General features: G+C 56.6%; 1 protein-coding gene across 1 annotated transcript; it reads left to right on the top strand.

Annotated features, from left to right (window-relative positions):
- Positions 1–194: 194 nt before the first annotated feature.
- On the top strand, positions 195–7,771 carry TUBB (tubulin beta class I). The gene is made up of 4 exons (XM_065654804.1): positions 195–376; positions 3,082–3,190; positions 4,281–4,391; positions 5,067–7,771. The coding sequence occupies exons 1-4, from the start codon at positions 320–322 to the stop codon at positions 6,122–6,124; spliced, it is 1,335 nt and encodes a 444-aa protein (XP_065510876.1). The 5' UTR covers positions 195–319; the 3' UTR covers positions 6,125–7,771.
- The last annotated feature ends 12,341 nt before the right edge of the window (positions 7,772–20,112 follow it).

The following is a 20,112-nucleotide window of genomic DNA, read 5'->3' as shown; positions in this document are numbered from 1 at the left end:
GGACAGTCCTCCGAGAGAGGCAGAGCGGCCGCGGCCAGTTTTTTTAACCACAGGCCGCGGCGGGGCGTGGCCTCCCGCCCGCACCGCCCAATGGGAGCGAGGCGAGCGGGCGGCACCGTCCAATGGGAGCGCGGGGGGCGGGGCGCCGCCTCTTTCTCTATATGAGGCGGCGCCGGCCGGCGCGAGCCGCCATTGTTTCCCGCCGCCGCCGCGCGCCGCTGACAGCGCTCTCGCTTTAAAGGGGCCGCGCCATCTTTCCTAGCGATAAAAAAAAAAAAAAAGAACCCGGGTGGGGCCCAACCGCGCCAGCGCCGCCAGCATGAGGGAGATCGTCCACATCCAGGCGGGACAATGCGGCAACCAGATCGGGGCCAAGGTGAGCGGCGGGGGGCGGGGTGGACCCCCTTGTTCCCTCCCCACGCGGCGCGGCCCCTCCCTCCGCGCGCAGACAAAGGCGGCCGCGAAGCGGGGCGGTTTTCGCCCCAAATTTCCCATTTCCCCCGCAGCTCAACGCCTAAATTAACAAGCCGGTTCGCGAATTTGAGGGGGGGGGGTTCGGGTGAAAAACGAAGCGGTTCGGTCCCAAAATGGAGGTTTCCGGCCTCAAAATGGGGGCGGCCCCGCCCGCGCACGCGGCGCCAAAATGGCGGGTTCGCGGCCCGCCCGCGGCCGGCGGCCCCGGAACGCGCCCTCGGACCCGAAACCGCCCTTTTTGACACGAAAGAGCCACCTTCCCCTCGTCGTCCCCATCGACTAAACAGCTTCGCGCGAAGCTCGGCCCCAAAATAGCTTTTTCTTGGCCTCGATTGATGGATTTTCAGTCCTAAATCGAACCCGTTTAGGGGCGGATTTCGCCCCCAAAAATGCGGCTTTTTGTTTCCCGCCCTTTCGCCAAACAGGATTTTTAAGCCGAAAAAACAAGCGCTTTCCCCCCCTTAAAGCCGCCCCAAAATGGGGATTTTTGCGCCTAAAAAACGAGTTTGCGCCCCCCAATACGGTATTTTGGCTACAAAAGAGGCATATTTTACACTAAAAGTGCGGCTTTTAACCCCAAAATAAAGATTTTTTTTTTTTTAAATGGGTCTCAAATCGGGTCGTGCTGCCCACAGCGCGTTTGGACCCAAAATGAGGGGTTTTCACCCCAAAAGAGAAGGTTTCTGAGCCAAAAATAGGGATATTTTGCCCCCAAATGGGGGTTTTTAGCCCCAAAATATGGGCATGTCCCCCCCCATGGGATCATTTAGTCCCAAAATGGGAGGTTTTCGCCCCAAAAATGCCATTTTCTCTGCCTCAAAATGGCGTTTTTTCTTTTCGAGACCTGAAATACAGTCTGGGAATTTTAAGAAAATAAAGGTTTTAAAATCCCAAAATGAAGGATTTTGGGATCAAGATGGAGTTTTCACCCTCGAAAAAAGAGCTTTGTTCTCTAAAATTTGCCCTAAAATGGAAAAATTCCAGACTTTCTGGTCTCGAAATGGAGATTTTTAGATCTAAAATACGATTTATTTTTTAACCCCAAACCTTTTTTTTTCAGCATTAAAATGTGGGGGTTTTTTCCTCTTTAAAGGGATTTCCAGCCCCAAAATGGAGCTTTTCACCCTCAGAGAAAGATTTTTTTTTCCTAAATTGTCATTTTTAGTCGTCAATTTTTTTTTTCTGCCCCAAAATGGGCTTTTCTGGACCTAAAACCTTTTTCGCCCCATATTTTTTTTTTTTTTAGTTGCAAGTGGATTTTTTCACAGCTAAACCCGTGATTCTCGGTCCCAAAATGGAGGTTTCCAGCCCCAAAATGGAGCTTTTCGCTCAAGAATGAAATGCCATTTTTTGCCTCAAATGCTGAGTTTTGCCTCACAGTTTATATTTTTCCACCCTGAAAACATCATTTTTTTGCTGCACGATGGCAATTTTGTCCCTAAAATTGAGTGGTTTGACCCCCAAATAAGACAGAATATATTTTTCAGCCCCCAAACAGCATCTTTGTTCTCTAAAACGTCCAAAAAGCAGCTTTCTGACCCAAAAAAGCCATTTTTCTGCTCAGCAATGTGTTTTTTAGCCTCAAAACAAGATCATTTTACTGCAGAATTATAATTTTTTGGCAGCTTTTTTTCCAAAAATGCCCATTTCTGCCCCAAAAAAGAGGCCCCAAAATTTCTGCTTTTTACCTTAAAACTTATTTTTCAGTGCAAAATGAAATTTTTTAAGCCAAATGTCCCCACAATTAAACTTTTAAACCCAGAATCGCACTGTTTTGGCCCTTTTTTCCCCGACAGGGCGTGTCCCGTCCCCACCCCCCCCCGCCCGCCCTGGTACATTTTTTGGGCGAAAAAAAATCAAAATTTTGGGGGAAATCTGACAGCGGGGAGGGGGATTTTTTGGGGGGGAGGAAAAGGCAAATTTGGGGCTGTCACTGAAATTCAAACGGTTTCCGGTTCCCGCCCTTTTGGGGGGGCGGGGCCTCACCCCCCTCAGGTTGGCTCCGCCCCCTTTGCCATGTCCCACCCTCCCATTTGTTCTCCTGCAGTTGGCTCCGCCCCCAGGGTGTCTCATCCTTTCAGGCCTCAAAGCTCCTCCCACCTGGGCTGGCTCGCCCAATCAGATTCAAGGCTCAGCCACCCAGGGTTGTCCAATGGAGCTCCCGCCCTTTAGCGCAGGCTCCACCCCTTTGGGGCGGGGCCTCACCCCCCCATTCACCAACCAGCCCCTTGGGGTTGGCTCCGCCCCCTTTGCCGCATCAAGCTGCCCCATTGGCTCGTCCTCCAGGCCTCAAAGCCACGCCCCCTTGGCTACAGGCTCTGCCCCTGGGGGAGCTGAACCTGCGCCTTTAAAGAGGCTCCACCCCTTTGGGGGTGGGGCCTCACTCCCCATACACCAACCAGCCCCCCGGGGATGGGTTTGTCCAATCAGGCTCTGCCCCTCCAAGCCCTGCCCTCTTTCTAAGCCCCTCCCACCTAAAACCCCAAGGGAGGTGGGGTGCAGATCCCCCCCCCAAGGATCCATATGGAAGGAGGGGGTGGGGCTGGGGGGGTGGAGTCTCCATGGCCACACCCCCTTGTGACCACACCCTCCTGTGGCCCCGCCCAGTTCTGGGAGGTGATCAGCGACGAGCATGGGATCGACCCGACTGGCACCTACCACGGGGACAGCGACCTGCAGCTCGACCGCATCAGCGTCTACTACAATGAGGCCACTGGTATGACATCATCATGACATCATCACCCCCACCCCACCCCCCGGGGGTCCCCTCTCAGTCCCCGCCCCCAAAAACCCCAAATTTCCCCCCAAAAACCCATCGACGCCGGCAAATCCCAAATCCCCCTCCCCCGTGCCAGTGGGTCCGGCCGGTCAAAAACGCGGCGTGTCGCCCCAAAATCGCCAGCTCTCACCCCAAAAAGCTGTTGCTGGCAGCCTTGAATCCCAAAACGGCCATTTTTTGCCCCAAAATCCACCCATTGTGCTCCCAAATGGTGCTGGTTCCTTTTTCTGCTATGTGTTCTGAAATTCTCACTTTTCACCCCCAAAATTTGTCTCCCAAACCCCCACATTTCACTCCAAAAAGCTGCTGGCGACACCCACAAATCCCTGCGCTGAAAATCGCCATTTTTCAACCTAAAATCCACCTTCTATGCTTCGAAATACGCTTGCTCAGAATTTCTGTGGTGCCCCCAAATCTCCTGATTTCCCCCCAGAATGTGCCTCTGGCACCCAATATCCTTCTTGGGTTTGGTGTTGTCCCAAAATAATCACTTTTTACCCAAAAATACCCTGTTGGGACCCGAAATTCCCCAAAACCCTCCAGAATTCCCCAAAATTTGTCGTCCCCCCTATCCCCCCCCCACCCCCCCCATTTGAGGCAATTTTGGGGGTAAAATTTCTGGAGTTTTTAGGGCAATTTTGTCCATTTTTGGGCCAATTTGGGGAGTTTTGGAGTGATTTGAGGGACAATTTTGGCCATTTGGGGTTTTTTGGGGCCAATTTCAGGGGTTTTTGGGGGAATTTTGAAGTTCTTGGGGAGGCAGTTTTGGGGTGATTTGGGGGGCGTTTTGGGGCCAATTTTCTCCACTTTTTGATCAATTTGGGGTTTTTTGGGGAAGTTTTGAGGTTTTGTGGATTTTGGGGTTAAATGAGGCAGTTTGGGGTGTTTGGGGAGTCAATTTGGGGCATTTTTGGGCCAATTTTTGGCTGATTTTCTCTGTTTTTTGGCCGATTTGGGGATTTTCTCAGGCACTGGGTTCGTTTTTGGGGTGTCCCAGTCCCACCCTCATTGTCCCCATTCTCCCCAGGGGGTAAATACGTCCCCAGGGCCATCCTGGTGGACCTTGAGCCGGGGACCATGGACTCGGTGCGATCGGGGCCCTTCGGGCAGATCTTCCGGCCCGACAACTTCGTCTTCGGTGAGTGACATCACTTCCTGTCCCCAAATGTCACCTCCAGGAGCCCTGAGGTCACATCAGGGTCCCCAAGGTTGGTTTGAAGGTCCCCAGGGTTGGGATCAAGGTCTCCAAGGTGGTTTGAGGGTCCCCAAGGGCGGTTTGAGGCCCCTAAAGTTGGGTTGAAGATCTCCAAGGTTGGTTTGAAGGGTCCCCAAGGTTGCTTTGGGGTCCCTAAAGTTGGGTTGAGGTCCCCGAGGTTGGTTTGATGGCCCCCAAGGGCAGGATCGATGTCCCCAGGGGTGACATCAAGGTCCCCAAGGTTGACGTCAATGTCCCCAAGGTCCCTTTGAAGGTCTCCAAGCTGGGATCAAGGTCCCCAAGATGACATCAAGGTCCCTTTTATGGTCCTCAAGGTTGGGATTAAGGTCCCAAGGTCACATCAAGGTCCATTTTAAGGTCCCCAAGGTTGGGATCAAGGTACCCAATGGTGACATCGAGGTCCCCAAGGTCCCTTTTTAGGTCCCCAAGGTTAGAATCTAAGGTCCCCAAGGTCACATCAAGGTCCCCAGTGAGGGTTTGATGGCCCCCAACGTTGGGATTAAGGTCCCCAAAGTCCCCGCAGGTCCCTCAAACTCTCCCCCAAGGTCCCCAGACCCCTTCGGTGACCCCTCAATGATGTCCCCGTGGTGCCCCCAGGCCAGAGCGGCGCCGGCAACAATTGGGCCAAGGGCCACTACACGGAAGGCGCCGAACTGGTGGACTCGGTCCTGGACGTCGTGCGCAAAGAGGCGGAAAGTTGCGATTGTCTCCAGGGCTTCCAGTTGACCCACTCACTGGGCGGCGGCACCGGCTCGGGGATGGGGACGCTGCTCATCTCCAAAATCCGCGAGGAATATCCCGACCGCATCATGAACACCTTCAGCGTCGTCCCGTCGCCGAAGGTCTCGGACACGGTGGTGGAACCGTACAACGCCACCCTGTCTGTCCATCAGTTGGTGGAGAACACGGATGAGACTTACTGCATTGACAACGAGGCGCTTTACGACATTTGCTTCCGCACCTTGAAGCTGACCACGCCGACCTACGGCGACCTCAACCACCTCGTCTCGGCCACCATGAGCGGCGTCACCACCTGCTTGAGGTTCCCCGGTCAGCTCAACGCCGATCTCCGCAAGCTGGCCGTCAATATGGTTCCGTTCCCGCGTCTCCACTTCTTCATGCCGGGTTTCGCGCCGCTCACGTCGCGCGGGAGCCAACAGTACCGAGCCCTCACCGTCCCCGAGCTCACCCAGCAGGTGTTCGACGCCAAGAACATGATGGCCGCCTGCGACCCGCGCCACGGGCGCTACCTCACTGTGGCCGCCGTCTTCCGTGGCCGCATGTCCATGAAGGAGGTGGACGAGCAGATGCTCAACGTGCAGAACAAGAACAGCTCGTACTTCGTGGAGTGGATCCCCAACAACGTCAAGACGGCTGTGTGCGACATCCCGCCCCGCGGGCTCAAGATGGCTGTCACCTTCATCGGGAACAGCACGGCCATCCAGGAGCTGTTCAAGAGGATCTCGGAGCAGTTCACAGCCATGTTCCGCCGCAAGGCCTTCCTGCACTGGTACACGGGCGAGGGGATGGACGAGATGGAGTTCACCGAGGCCGAGAGCAACATGAACGACCTAGTGTCCGAGTACCAGCAGTACCAGGACGCCACGGCCGAGGAGGAGGAGGATTTTGGGGAGGAGGCTGAAGAGGAGGCCTGAGGCGGCCCCGTCATCATCCTCAGAGAGCCCTTGGTCTTTGTCATCGTCCTTCGAGAGCCCTTGTCTGTCACCGTTGTCCTCAGAGAGCCCTTGGTCTTCAATGTCATCATCTTTGGCCTTCAACGTCGTCATCCTTGGTCTTCGTCATCCTCAGCCCTTGGTCTTCATCAGTGTCGACGAAGAGCCCTTGGTCTTCACCATCATCCTCAAAGAGCTCTTGGTCTTCAGTGGAATTCTTCAGTCTTCATCAGTGTTAAAAAAGCCCTTGATCTTCAACGTCATCGTCTTTGGCCTTCAACGTCGTCATGCTTGGTCTTCATCATCTTCAGAGAGCCCTCGGTCTTCAACATAATTCTTCAGCCTTCGTCAGTGTTAATGAAGAGCCCTTGGTCTTCATCATCATCCTTAACGAGCTCTTGGTCTTCGATGTTGTCATCCTTGGTCTTCGTCATCCTTGGAGAGCCCTTGGTCTTCATCCATGTCAACGAGGAGCCGTTGGTTTTCATCATCATCTTCATGGGGTGGGGGCGGAACTTCCTCCTCCTCCTCGGGAGGGATGAAGCGCTGGGTTGACTCCTCAGGGTCCCAATCTACAGGAGGGGACCCAGGCATCCGGGAGGGGACCACCGGAGCAGTTTTGGGGATGATTTGTGGTGGTTTGGGTCCATCCCAACATCCCAAGGTTGTTGTGAAGGTCCCCCAAAGTGACATCAAGGTCCCCAACATCAGTTTGAAGGTCCCTGAGGTTGGCTTGAAGGTCCCCAAGGTTAGTTTGAAGGTCCTCAGTGTTGGGTTGAGGTCCCCAAGGTTGGATTGAAGGTCCCCAGGGAGTGCAACCAAGGTCCCCAAGGAGGATGAAGGTCAGTGGCTGTCACCATTGTCACTGGAAGCTTGTGGCCTTCGTCACCATTGTCCTCGGTGGCACTGGAGAGCCCTTGGTCTTCATCATCGTCACCGGAACCCCAAACCTTCGTCATTGTCACCCAAGAGCCCATTGACCTCCATCATGGTCACCCAAGAGCCCGTTGACCTTCGTCATGGTCACCAGAGAATCCTTGTTGTTATCGTGGTCACCCAAGAGCCCCTTGACCTTCACCATGGTCACCGAAGAGCCCTTGACCTTCGTCATTGTCACCAGAGAGTCCCAAACTTTGGTCATGGTCACGCAAGACCCCTTATCCTTTATCATGGTCACCCCAGAGCCTTCATCATTGTCACCCAAGAGCCCTCGTCCTTCATCATGGTCACCCCAGAGCCCCAAACCTTCATCATCACTGGAGAATCCTCGTCCTACATCATGGTCACCCACGAGCCCTTGACCTTCGTCATTGTCCCCTCTCCTGCTCCCCGTTGTCACCCCCCCCCCCCAACCTGGGGTGATGACATCATCACTAAATTATTACAGCCCCGCGGCACCAAATTCCTCCTGTTTCCACCCAGAAACGCCGCTCCAGCCGCGGGGGGTTCCCAGTGTCCCCCGTGTCCCTTCTGGGGCTCTCGTGTCCCCTCCTGTCCCCTCGCACCCTTCCCCCACAATCCATCCCCTTTGGGTTCGTTTTTCACTTTTTGCCTCATTTTGTGTGTGGGTTTTTTTTTTTATATTGAAAAAGCTGCCCCTGGGGGAATAAACCAACCGGGTTGAAGCCACTGGAGTGTCCCATGTCACCTCATTGTGTCACCTCATTGTCCCATGGGGGGAGGGGTGGGGGTGGTCTGTGTGTCTCTCTTGGGGTCCCCAAAGGTCCCAGGGTGGGGGGCGGGGGGTGTCCCCTTCTTTGTCCCTCCATGTCCCCTGTGTCCCCTTGAGCGTCCCCTCGTGTCCGGTGTCCCTTGTGTGTCCCTTTGTTCCCCCCGATGTCCCCTCCTGTGTCCCCCCATGTCCCTTGTGTCCCATGTCCCTTGTGTCCCATGTCCTTGTGTCCCATGTCCTTGTGTCATGTCCCCCAGTCCCCTCCCGTGTCCCTTTGTCCCATCCCATTGACCCCCCGTGTCCCTGCGTCCCCCTGTGTCCCCTCCCTTGTGTCCCGAGTCCCCCAATGTCCCCCTTGTGTCCCCTCCTTTGTCCCCTCATGTCCCTTCCCATGTCTCTTGTGTCCCCTTGAGTGTCCCCATGTCCCCTTCAATGTCCCCCGCGTCCCCTTGTGTCCCATGTCTCCTCCTGTGTCCCCCCATCTTCCGTCCCCTTGAGTGTCCCCATGTCCCGTGTGTGTCCTTCTGTCCCCCTTGTCCCCTCCCTTGTGTCCCCTCCCCTGTCCCGTGTGTCCCATGTGCCCCCAGGCCCGTGTCCTGCCCCGTGTCCCCTCGAGTGTCCCCACGTCCCCTTGGGTCTCTCATTGTCCCCGTGTTGCCTCTGGTGTCCCTCCGTCACGGCCATTCGGTGATGGGCTCGTGATGGTTCGTTTACCTTGATCTCGAGGCGCAAAATTAAGGCAACCAAAATGCCAAGGGGTTATAATTCAGTCAAGCCGTGTTGCTTTATTAATTTGCCTGTAAAGCGACACGCGATAGAGAGAGTAGAGAAAAAGGAAAGGTAAAAAGAAAGGGGCAGAATGAGGTTTGGCTACCACCGAACGAGCTCCAAAGGCGTCCCTCTGGTCTCGGGTCCCGTGACGAGAGTCCTGCCGGTCCCGTGTCGTGGCCCAGGATCCTTCGGTGGGGAGATCTCAACGATGTCCCGTCAGGAATTGTCTTTTATGCTTCTTCACCCCCCTTCACTCCCACAGATCGAGGCCAATCTCCGCCTGTACCGCGCAATCCAGGCTTAACCGCGCAGCCCAAAGCGTCCTCGATTCTTTTGCCAGAACCCGCCTGCGCCGCCTCGGCCCGGGGGCTCTTGCCGGTCCGTTGGGCGACCCCAAGGCCCTCGGCGAGCCCCTGCGCGTGCTCTCCTTCGCTGGCCCCTGTCACGGGGAGGAGGTGGGGGCGAGTCGGGCTCAGGCAACGGGTGAAAATCCGTCTCCTGGACAGCAGTTATTGTCCCCGGGTCGGAGCGGCCTCCGTAACGCAATTCCTCCCAGGGCGTGGGGGCAAGTTTGGCTCGGGCAGCAGGTGGAGTCCACGCAGCAGCCGTTGTTACCGCAGCTGCAGGTCGGAGAGGCCCGCACAACACGGTTCCTTCCTCAGGCCTCTCTCCAGGTCGTCGTCCAATTCCCTCCACCAGCCCATCTGTTCTCCAAGTCCCCGATGGCGATGTTCAGGCAGAAACTTCTTCTACGTGCTTTGTGTTTTCCCAGAACTCCTGACTGCAATGAAAATGGAGCGTTGTTTTTTGGTTTTTACTGCTGCATACCAAGCTGCTGATACAATCTCTTCTCCTAGGACGGACGCTCAGGTTATCTAGCGGGGGTTAGAGTGAGCGTCTTGTATCTGTAGATGGAGTTCTAGCACTTCTGAAGGAAGCGGGCATTTTTTCCCCTGTGAGACGTGTCCCCGCTCCCTCCTCTCTCCTCTCCGGCCCCCCCGTTCCACACTGCCCCCTCCATCGCCCCTTTGCTCGCGGACCCCCGGGGCACCTGCGCTGCCCCAAAGCGCCCCTTGTCCGTAGCTCTGTCCTCCCCACCCACTCGCTGCTCTGCAGCCCAGCCCCATGGCAGTTGTTTTCCCCGGGAAGCTGTATTTCTATTTCTAGTCATATATATTTATGCATATGTATATATACACATATGAAATTATTTTTAAGTTTCTATAGATGCTATATAGAGAGATACCTATATGTATATTTTATATATGTGTGTATATATATATGTATGCAGATGGAGCATCCGAGGGCTCTAATGGACCGAGGAAGAACTAGAAATGGAAACAGAAGTTAAATAGAAGGGAAAGCCGCGCCGGATATGCAAATCGCCTGGAGGTTCCAGCGAGTGGGCGGAGAGAACGCGAAGGGCGGTGCAGAGCGGGCCAATCAGGACGCGCGAGAAAGCTGGAGGGGCGGGGCGGAGCGCCGCGCGGGGCAAACGGGGAGGGGTGGTGATAGGCGGGGAGAATGGAAATTGACGCGCATAGGCAGCCAATCGGGTTGCGGGAAGGGAAGCGAAGGGGCGGGCAGGAGGGGGCGTGTCCCACGGGCTTCCCGGTGCGCATGCGCAAAGATGGCCGCTGGCAAGCGCGGGCGGCGCTCTCGGCGGCCGTGTGCGCGCCCCGCTCGAGCCCGGAGCGGTCCCGCCGCGCCGCCGTTCGTCGCCGTTTCTGCGCGGCCCCGGTGAGTGCCCGGCCCGGCCGGCTCCGCTGCGGCCCCGCCGCCCCGGAGAGTCGGCTCTGGGAGCCGTGCTTGTGGGGAAAACGGGCCCCAATGGCGCGGTCCTCGCGCGGCTGCGCCCCGAGGAGGGTTCGTGGGGGCGGAACCCGGGGAGGAGCAGCCAATGGGACGGCGCGGTGGCGTGGAAAGCAGCCAATCAGAAAAAACGCCGACAAAGAGCCCGCTAGGGTGTATTTTAGCTCACCGGGAGGACTGGGGAGCCCCCTGGGGATAACGTGGATAGAGAAACCTCGATGGCATGTGATGGCCAGTGGCAGAAGTTGATTGACGGGAACCTGAGGAATCCAGCCGAGCAGATCCACCGGTCCTAGTAAAGCCAGGGAAACACAGGAAAGGAATGGAGTTTTTAATTGATACTGGAGTATCTTGTTCTATTTTGAACCAGGAAACGATCCCCTTAGATAAAGATTTTGTAACTGTAGCGGGAGCTACTGGCCAACAAAAGAAAGCTTTATTTTTACGGCCAATCAAATATAAGTTAGGAAAACCCGTCGGAATGTATAAGTTCTTCTATATGCCTAGGTCGCCAAAACTGTTACTAAGACGAGACCTATGAAAACAATTGAAAGCAATCGTAACATTCAAACGGGGGAAAGTGAGATTCAAGATAAAAGAGCCGGGATTTTAATTGGCAGTGATTCAAACTGACAAGCAAAGCCAAATAGCTCGGGAAATATTGGATCGAGTATTTGCAGGGGTATGGGCTTCGGCAGTTCCCGGTAAATCAAAGAATGCAGAACCAGCGAAAATTAATTTGAAAGCTGGAGCTGGACCAGTCAGAACTAGACAATATCCTCTGAAATTAGAGGATAGAGAAGGGGTAAAAGAAATGACCGGTAACTTTTTGCAGTTTAGGCTGCTGATAGAAGGTGGGTCAGAAGCGAACACTTCAATCCGGCCGGTAAAGAAACCAGACAGTAAAAGCTATAGGTTAGTGCAAGATTGGAGAGCGATAAACAAAATTACCGCAGATTGACACCCGGTAGTAGCTAACCCTTACACGTTGTTAGATAAATGGCGAGATAATCACAGATGGTCTACTGTGTTGGATTTCAAAGATGCCTTTTTCTGTCTTGCATTAGCCAAAGAGAGTCAGAAGCTTTTTGCTTTTGAGTGGGAAAATCCCTTTACTGGGAGAAAGACCCAATTAACCTGGGTCGTGTCACCCCGGGGATGCAGGAGCAGCCCTGTGATTTTCGGAAACCAGTTAGCAGGAGAACGTGACGCCTGGGAAGCTCTTCCGGGCAACGGGACTTTGTTGTCTCCTTATAGGCACAAAACCCGAAGAGGGTTGTGTGCGATGGACTGTAAGCTGACCGATTTTCTGCGATTAAGTGAGCATCGGGTTTCCCAACAGAAGGCCCGGCCGATGCGGCACCGAGTGACTTATCTGGGACTGGAGATCTGCGGGGGACGGCGAGAGCTGGGGACAGAGCGGAAAGAACCTGCTTGCCGGACGCCGGAACCGGCGACGGTGAAAGGGCTGCGGACGTTTCTCGAAAGGACAGGTTGGTGCGGGCTTTGGATTTGGAATGCTGGACTCTCAGTAAAGCCTTTGTACGAGCTGTTAAAAGAAAACAGCTCCGAGTTGAATTGGACGGGAGAAGCCAGGAGGGCTTTTTCGCAACTGAAAAAGGAGCTGGCGAGGGCTCCGGCCCTGGGCCTCCCAGGTGTCACCAAACCGTTTTGGTTGTACTCACACGAAAGGCAAAGTATTGCTTTGGGTGTTCCGGCGCAGCGGTTAAGGTCTCCTGAGCGAGCCGCGGTCTGCTTCCCTAAGCAGCCAGACGAAGCGAGCAAAGGCTGGCCTGGCTGTCTTTGAGCCGTGGCAGCTGTCGCGCTCGACGTGCGGGAAGCTCGTAAGCTCACTGTGGGACAGCAAATGACTGTATTAGCGTCCTCTGAAATACCAGGCCGTGCGGGTGGAACAAGATGATGGAAATATTGCTGCTACTGACACTGTCAATCCAGCTTCTCTCCTCAGTGGATCTGTTTCGGAGCCTGTGGTGTCCGATTGCTCGGAAACAACAGAAGCTGTTTGCTCCAGCGGACCGGATCTAAAGGAGCAGCCGGCCGCTGGAGGATGCTGAAGGCTCCTGGTTCACCGTCGGAAGCAGCTCTGCGTAAAGCGAGGAGTACGTCAAGCCGGGTGTGCGGCGACAACTACCCACAAGGTAATCGAAACTAAACCTTTACCTGCAGAGACTTCTGCCCAGAAAGCTGCGCTCACACGAGCTTTAGAATTATCCAAAGAGAAGAAGGTTAATATTTGCACTGTTTCAAAGTATGGTTTTAGAATGGCGCGTGCCATTTGAAAAGAACAAAGTTTATTAACAGCAGAAGGAAGGCAGATTAAATATGATGCTCCAATTGTTGGAAGCTGTGCCGTTGCTAGAAAAGTTGCCATCGTGCGTTGCAAAGGGCATCGAAAGGGAGCAGTGATCAGGAAATTGGAAATAAATGGGCAGATCGCAGATTATACTGCTAGACAAGCAGTGTCACGGCCCCCCTGCCCTGCCTGGCCTCGCTGGCTTTTCTGTTGTTCTGTGGCGGTCCTTCTCCCGCCCTTCCTAACTGCTTTCCCCTCCCTCCCCCAGCCAGCCATCCCCTCTTTCTTTTCTCTCTTCCTGGGTGTTTTTTCTTTCTGTGTATCTCCCTCCAGCGGCCCAGCGCCGTTGGTTTGGTTCGTTTTTTTCCGCTCCGGCGCCGTCCCGCTCTCTGTGCCTCTTTCCCCTGGCTGTCGCTCTGTGGTGCTCCTCGTGTCTGTGTTTTTGCAATTCCTCCGTCTCTGTCCTGCAGCCCATGCTATTGTCCCGCTCCCTGTCGTCGTTTCTCTCCCTGCATTCTGCCCCCGTCCTTTTTTCCCCTCCTCGCTCCGTCTCTCGGTCCTGCTCCCTGCCCGCCCCCGTTCCTGTTTCTCTGCCCTTCTCCTTGTGTTTCCCCTCGTTTCTCTGTCCCGTTCCCTCTTTGGTTTTGTTTCCGGGACGCTCTGCCCCGCTCCCTGTCCCGCGGCCCGGCGCCCGTTTCTCCTTGGTCTGTCTCTCCCGCTGCCCGTTCTAGGAGTTTTCCCCAGCGTCTGTGTCCTGCTGCTGGTCTCTGATCTTGGCCTCTCCTTCCCTTTGCCCTGCCTCCCTGTCCCTTTTGCCTCTCTCTCTGTGTCGCCTTGTCTTGCTCCCTGTCCCTGTCTTTCTCTGACAAGCTGAGCTGCTCCTTGCCCTCCTTTTTCGTGGAATCACAGGCTCATCCTGCTTGGAAAAGACACGTGCAATTTTATAATCTCTCGGCTGTTTCGAGAAACTGCCTGGATGAGATCATTCCTTTTCTTGTTTTCTTTTTTTTTTTTTCCTTTTCTGTTCGTTTGTTTGCAGCGAGGCAGCTCGCGAGGACAGGTGAGCTGCTGGACTCTTGAACAAAAACGTTGAGGGCGAGGAAGGGAATCCTGGCTACGCTTAGGCTTGGGGAAGTGTACGTCGGTATGCGCGTCTGTCGTCTGCGCGGCTCTGGGAAAGCGCGTTCCAGGGCAGCTGAAGCTGCCCGCGGGTCAAGAAGAAGGGCCGGGGGTGTGAAAAGAAGCGGGCGCGCTGCGGCGGCGCGGGGGGCGCTGCCGCTGCGGGCGGGGTCGTGGCCGCGGCCGTCAGAAAGCGGGGGGCAGCGGTCGGACCGGCCGCCGGGAAAAAAAAAGAGGCCCCCGGCTGTCGTGGGGCAGCCCCGCTGCGAGGGGGCACGGGCGAGGCGGCGGCAGGAGGCGGCAGCGGCGGCGGCGTCTTCTCGGTCCCGGGCAGAGCGGGGAGAAACCTGCCGGCCGGCGCTCCTTAGGGTCGAGCGTTTCTCTTGTCTTTGTTCACAGTGAATTTATGGGCACACTGGAAATAGCCTTGAATGTTTAAACGTAGAACTGAATTTTTAGTGAGAAGTGGCATGGGCATAGTTAATTTTGGAGCACCTGGGTGCCAGTTGGAATGTAAGGAATGAAACGGGATGGAAACTAGTAATCGAAGCTGGGGTTTACTCGTGGGTTTTTTTCCTTGTTAATATGTCGATGGCATGTTGTCCTGCGGCTCGATCCCCGTTCTGTTTAGTGGAGTCTTCAATTGAGGACATTCAGGTAAAAAAAATGTGTCCTTCCAGAAAAGGACTAATTGTTCGTAGGGCTGAGAGAGGCTTTTAAGTACGTGATCAGAATCGAAGCTGAATACTACTTTACGATGCTGCTGTTGGTCTTCGCTTTCGTTTGTTTCCCCGCCGCTCCCTAATGTTTGGGAGCTCCAAGTCGGATTTTATTTTTTTCAATGACTAAGACGTGTTTTTCCCCCGGGAGGGGCTGTGCTTCAAAATGAATGTGTTTGCTCACAAATGTGCAAGTCCGTTGGTGTAAGACACACAGAAACCCACCGTAGTCGAGTTCGAAGCGTGTGTCTGGGAGATGGATGGTTTAATTTTACGAGTTCACAGCTGTGCAATTGTAGTGCCGGAGGAAAATGAAAGCTAAGGGTTTTTTGTGGCGTGGGTAGGCATCCGCACACCTTTTTAGGATAAGCGAATGACCGCGGTTTGTTCTTTACTGTTTACTTTCCATCTTTGAAGCTGCACGGCCAAACGCGCTCGGGGTCCCCGCAGGGCGGCGAGCAGGCGAGTGAGGATGCAGAGCGGGCCAATCAGACGGCGCGAGCAAGGTTGAGGGGCGGAGCGCTGATAGGCGGCGAGAATGGCGATTGACGTGCGTAGGCAGCCAATGAGGTTGGTGGAGGGGCGGTGCTTGCGAAGTCCCTACTGCGCATGCTCAAATGGGCGCAGTCCTCAGTCAGGTCCGGCGCTGGCGCGGGCTTGTGGGGGCGGAGCGCGGGAAGGAGCATCCAATAGGAGGGCAGCGCGGTGGGGTGGAAAGCAGCCAATGAGAGCGCGCCGACTCAATCCAGTTGGAATAGCTAGCTCCCTGGCAAGCGTGTCCGTGGTGTCTCGGGGGGGTACCGGGAATGAACGGGACGGGCGTCGGGGCGAGGGCCGGGAGGCTGCGGAGCTCTCGCCGCGGCCGGCTCCCGGGGATGTGGAGGCAGGCGGTCCAGGGCAGGGCAGTCCTTCGTGAGGTCCCCGGAGCCGGCAGAGGGGCATGAGGTGACAGGCGGGAACCTCCCGCCGGGTGTCGGTGCCCGCTGAGCGCGGCGGGACGGTGGGAGGGAGCGAGGGGAACGGAGCGGCGAAATAGGCGGCAGGTGAGTGCGGGTGTGGCGAGGGTGACTGTGATGTTGGAACAGGAGGAACGGGATGGGCCAGTGCGGTGGGGAGGTGTTAATTAGGTTTCCCCCTCCTGCCCTCATGGCCGAGCTCGCGAAGCTGGTGAGAGGCGTGTGACTCTTAGGGCAGGTGGGCTAAAGGTCTGTGGCCTGGAGCCATGTCTCCGGTGCAGCGCCCGTTCCCGGTATTGCGGTCTCTCCGGGAGCGGCGCAGCCCCCTTTTGTCAGGGGGATGTTTACAAACAGAGCTAAGGTGCGGTTGCAGGCTCGGCGGCGTGGCGAGTGGGGTGCCGCTTTGGCGGAAGCGCGGAAGCTCAGGGCGAGGCCCGGCGGGTTCTGTGTCTGTACGTGCGATGGGGTGTGTCCACCCACGCCAGGCTCAGGGTCCTTCCCGGCCCGAGCACCCTCCCCGTGGAGAGGAGCCCCGTGGAGCCGTGGCACGCACGCGCTTCAGCTTCCCCTTTCTGGACAACGTGGCACAAGAGGAAGAAAAAGAAAACGCACACACAAAATGACAGCGCAAGACCTCGCGCCCAATAGGCATGTGGCTTTGCGCTTCAGGCGGGGAGGCGATGGGCGGAGGGAATGGCAATTCAAGTGCAGAGCGGGCCGATCGCGTGCTTGCGTGCTGCCGCGGGCCGGGGACAGCTGGGATCGGGACTCAGAGGCGCTGCCTCCGGGTGCCGTCGGCCAGCAGAGCAAGCGGGGCGCGTTAGCCTTCCGGCACCGGGCTGGCAGGCGGCGGTGTTCGTTTTCGGGACTTGCGGCCGTCCCTGCGACAGGGGCGCTTTCCTGCCGCGGCTCTCTGTTTTTTTTGGTTTGGTTTGGGTTTTTTTGCGGGATTCCCGCGGAACGCGGCCCGACTGCTCGCCCGGGGCTGCCGCGCCGGGTCTCAGTGCTGCCGCCCTGTGGGCGAAGCGCGGTACTGCAGGCGGCCGCCCCAATGCGGTGCCGCGGTGCTGCCGCCGTGTGGCGAAACTCGGGTACTGCAGCGCACGGCCAGCAAGGGCTGCTGCTGGGCGATCCCTTATTCTGACTAATTCCTCTGCTTCTTTCTGCGCTATTTTCTTAAGATGCTGAACTCTAATTTCGAATTTTTGATTTTCATAGGGGGAGCTATGAACACCTGATGCTCAGGAGATCCTGCAGCCCAGGCGGGGAACACAATGTGGGAGAGCAGAGCCCAAGCAGGAGACATGGCAACATCTTCCGTCCCCACCGTGCCATGGGGCAGCTGCCGGCCTGTGGGATGGGGGCTGCGACTGTTTGGGGCGCTGCCCCCTGTTTTGAGGAGCTGTGGTATGTACCTACGTAAATGGCATTATGAGAGCAAGGAGCTGCTCGTGGGGGCTATTTCCCTTTTCTACCTTTTTTTGGAGAGAAAAGAAGGGGGGATTTGGGGGGGTGATGATGTTGTTACTGGGGGGTGTGCTGATGGTACTGGAGGAGCAGGCCAGTGAGAGATGGGGGGGTTACAGCCCCAACATGCCTGAAGGATGTAGGGTGTATAGTGGTACTGTGGGGAGGAGAAATTTCTCCCTGTGCTCTGCAGGGAAAACAAAATAAAACAATCCTACATCAAAGCTGTCCTGGAGAAATAGTTGCTGTTTGTCATTCAGGTTCTAGAACTGCCCGATGTCCTGTTAAAGGTTGTGGTGGTGCAGGTCAGGGATCCCCAGGCTGTGCCGAGACCACAGGACGGCTGCTGGTGGAACAAAAGTCAAGGACAACTTCTCAGAGGTAAGAACCTTTCGATTTGCTCTCCTCAGGACACATCCATTTGCCTCTGGGCCTCTCACAGGCTTACTCGCCACCTTGTTCCCTCAGAAACCCGTTTCCTTCCAGTTCCTCTGTGATTGCCCCGCCTGCCTTTGCGTGCCCGCAGGCTCTTTGGTGGCATCAAGGTGCCCGTTTGACCTTTTGCTTCATTAAATTCCCCTCTTTTTCTCTCTTCCCCTCAAAACTTCCCCATTTGCTTTTGGCACATCCCAGAGGCCTCATTTTTCCCGCTGTACGCTCTCATGCCCGCTCTGTTTGCCCCTCCGCTCCCTTTAGAACTCCTCCGGTTTCCACCTGCTCCTCTCAGGACAGCCGAGCTTGTCTTTTGGTTACCTGAGAGCCCCCATTTACCTTCCTTGTGGCCGCCCCCCGTGTTCTTGTTGCCTGGGGACCTGTTTGTGTGTTTTGCAGCCCAGAGGCCTCTGTTTGCCTCTCTGCTGACCCAGAGCCCTGCACGTGGCCTCCGGTTGCTGCGGGACCTCTCCCTGGGGCAGCGTGTCCTGGAGCCATCGCAGGCACCCCCATCAGCTCCCCACATCCCTCCGTACCCTTCGCGTGCCCCTGTCCCCTCGAGTCCCCTCCATTGTCCTTCCAGGCCCCAGAGTCAATGTGTGTGGCAAGTGGCCTCGTCAAACCACGTCCCTTCCAGGCGCCTCCGTCCCCCACACGGTCCTCTCGGGAGGAGGGCGTCAGTATCGCTCTGTGGACTCGTTCGTCTTTCTTTAGACCTCTCCCGAGGGGTTTTGTCATTTATTTTCGTTTGAGATGCCTAAGTGTTACTTACGGTGCTTGGTACTGTTTCTGCCATGTGGGGTTTGTTGTTTCCAGCCTATCCTGGTGTTTTCTGTCCTTTGGGATTTATTTATTACTGTTGTGAGAGTCAGAGAGAAAACGAGGAGTCTCCGTGACTTACAACTGTTGTTGATCTGCAGTGTTTCAGAGCAGGATTCTTACGGGATGTATTTCTCCCCGGAATGCGGCGCTGGTACAAGTTCCCCAGGACCCGTGCCCAGCAGGTCTGCCGGGCTGGGCGGGCGCTGAACGGACGCGCTGCAGCGGCCGCCGGACCAGCCGGGGCTGGTCTGACCGTGTCCGGCCTCGAACGTGGGGTTTGTTTGCACTTGCGGGCTGAAACAGCAGTTTCCTTAATTAAAAATACCCCAACAGGGCCCCCGGCTGTTTATAAATGGAGGTATTAAAAAACCTCCCAGGTAGTAATGATTCCCAACATAACATTAAAAGATTTAAATGCAAAATAAAATTAGAAAACAGTGAGTCATGACTGTCTATATTTAACCACAGCTTTTTTGGAAGGTGTGTGAAAACATCACAGGAATGAATTACCTCTAAGTAGAGTCAAAATAAAAAGACAGCAAACTACATCTGATTAACAACAGTTAATTTTAATTTTTCACTGTGATATCCAGTCTGGGCTTCTCCTGCAGGGGCGTGTCCTCGAGAGGCCACGCCCCCAACTCACCCCCTCAAAGCTCCGCCCCTGCCAGTGTGAGCCCTCCCCAAGGGGCGTGTCCCATGCAGGCCCCTCCCCTTTCACCGCACCGCCCGAGGAGCATGACGCTCTGAGGCCCCGCCCCCAACTCCTCCCAACCACCTCCCCTAAGCCACGCCCCCTCAGAGCATGTCCTGCAAAGGCTCCACCCCCTCCAAAGCCCCTCCCTTGCTAAGCCACGCCCCCCTGGGGCACATCCCTTGCTGACCCCACCCCCGAGTGGGCTGTCCAAGGGGTGACGCCTGCACAGGCTCCACCCCCGGGCTCCTCCCACAGGGCGTGGCACACGGAGGCTCCACCCCCTTCCCCAGGCGGGGCTCCCCGTGGGCGCGTCCTCTCATAGTCCCCGCCCCTCCGCACTGACCCCACCCCCTGCATGCGGTGTCCCCCCCATCTGTGCCCCATAAGTAACCCCATAGCAGCCCCACAGGTACCGCTATAGCAGCCCTGTACCTGCCCATAAGTGCTCCAGACACGCCTCTGAAGAGCCCCTATAGCAGCCCCACAGGTACCGCCACAGCCGCCCCATCCCGCCCCGCGACGGCCGCTGCGGGACCGCCGGAGCCCCCGGCCACACACCCGCCCCGCAGCCCCACAGCGCGCGGTGCCGGTGAAGCCACGTCCTGGCTGCGGCCGGAGGAGCCGCCGCTTTTCGCCCCCACATCCCCCCGATCGCCGTTCCCGCTGCGGCCGGAGGAGCCGCCGCTTTTCCCCCCCCACATCCCCCGATCGCCGTTGCCGTTGCGGCCGGAGGAGCCGCCGCTTTCCCCCCCCACATCCCCCGATCGCCGTTCCCGCTGCGGCCGGAGGAGCCGCCGCTTTTCGCCCCCACATCCCCCGATCGCCGTTCCCGCTGCGGCCGGAGGAGCCGCTGCTTTTCGCCCCCACATCCCCCGATCGCCGTTGCTGCTGCTGCCGCCGCTGTCTCAGGAGCTGCCGCTTTTCCGCCCAGCCCCGACTCCCCCCCCCCCGCCTCAATCGCCGCCGCCGGACGAGCCACCGCTTCCTGCCTCTTCCGCCATCTTGTCTCCCCCCTCCTTTTCGCCGCCGCTATTTTATAGTGAGGTAGGAGGGGGCGCCCGCTGATTGGCTGCCGGCGCCCGGCGCGAAAGCCGCCCATTGGCTCATCCCCGCTCGGGCTTCTCCGAGGGGGTGGGAGAAAGGTGCTGATTGGTGAGCGTATCGTTGAGGGAAGAAAGGCGCTGATTGG

This window comes from Caloenas nicobarica, chromosome 35, assembly GCF_036013445.1.
Source record: "Caloenas nicobarica isolate bCalNic1 chromosome 35, bCalNic1.hap1, whole genome shotgun sequence".
Taxonomy (NCBI): Eukaryota; Metazoa; Chordata; class Aves; order Columbiformes; family Columbidae; genus Caloenas; species Caloenas nicobarica.
This window is presented reverse-complemented; position numbering and strand designations above follow the sequence as displayed.

Coding starts and splice junctions, on each gene's coding strand:
- TUBB (XM_065654804.1), top strand. CDS start 320: ATGAGGGAGATCGTCCACATCCAGGCGGGACAATGCGGCAACCAGATC. Junction 3,191..4,280: donor CTACTACAATGAGGCCACTG/GTATGACATCAT, acceptor CATTCTCCCCAG/GGGGTAAATACGTCCCCAGG. Junction 4,392..5,066: donor GCCCGACAACTTCGTCTTCG/GTGAGTGACATC, acceptor TGGTGCCCCCAG/GCCAGAGCGGCGCCGGCAAC.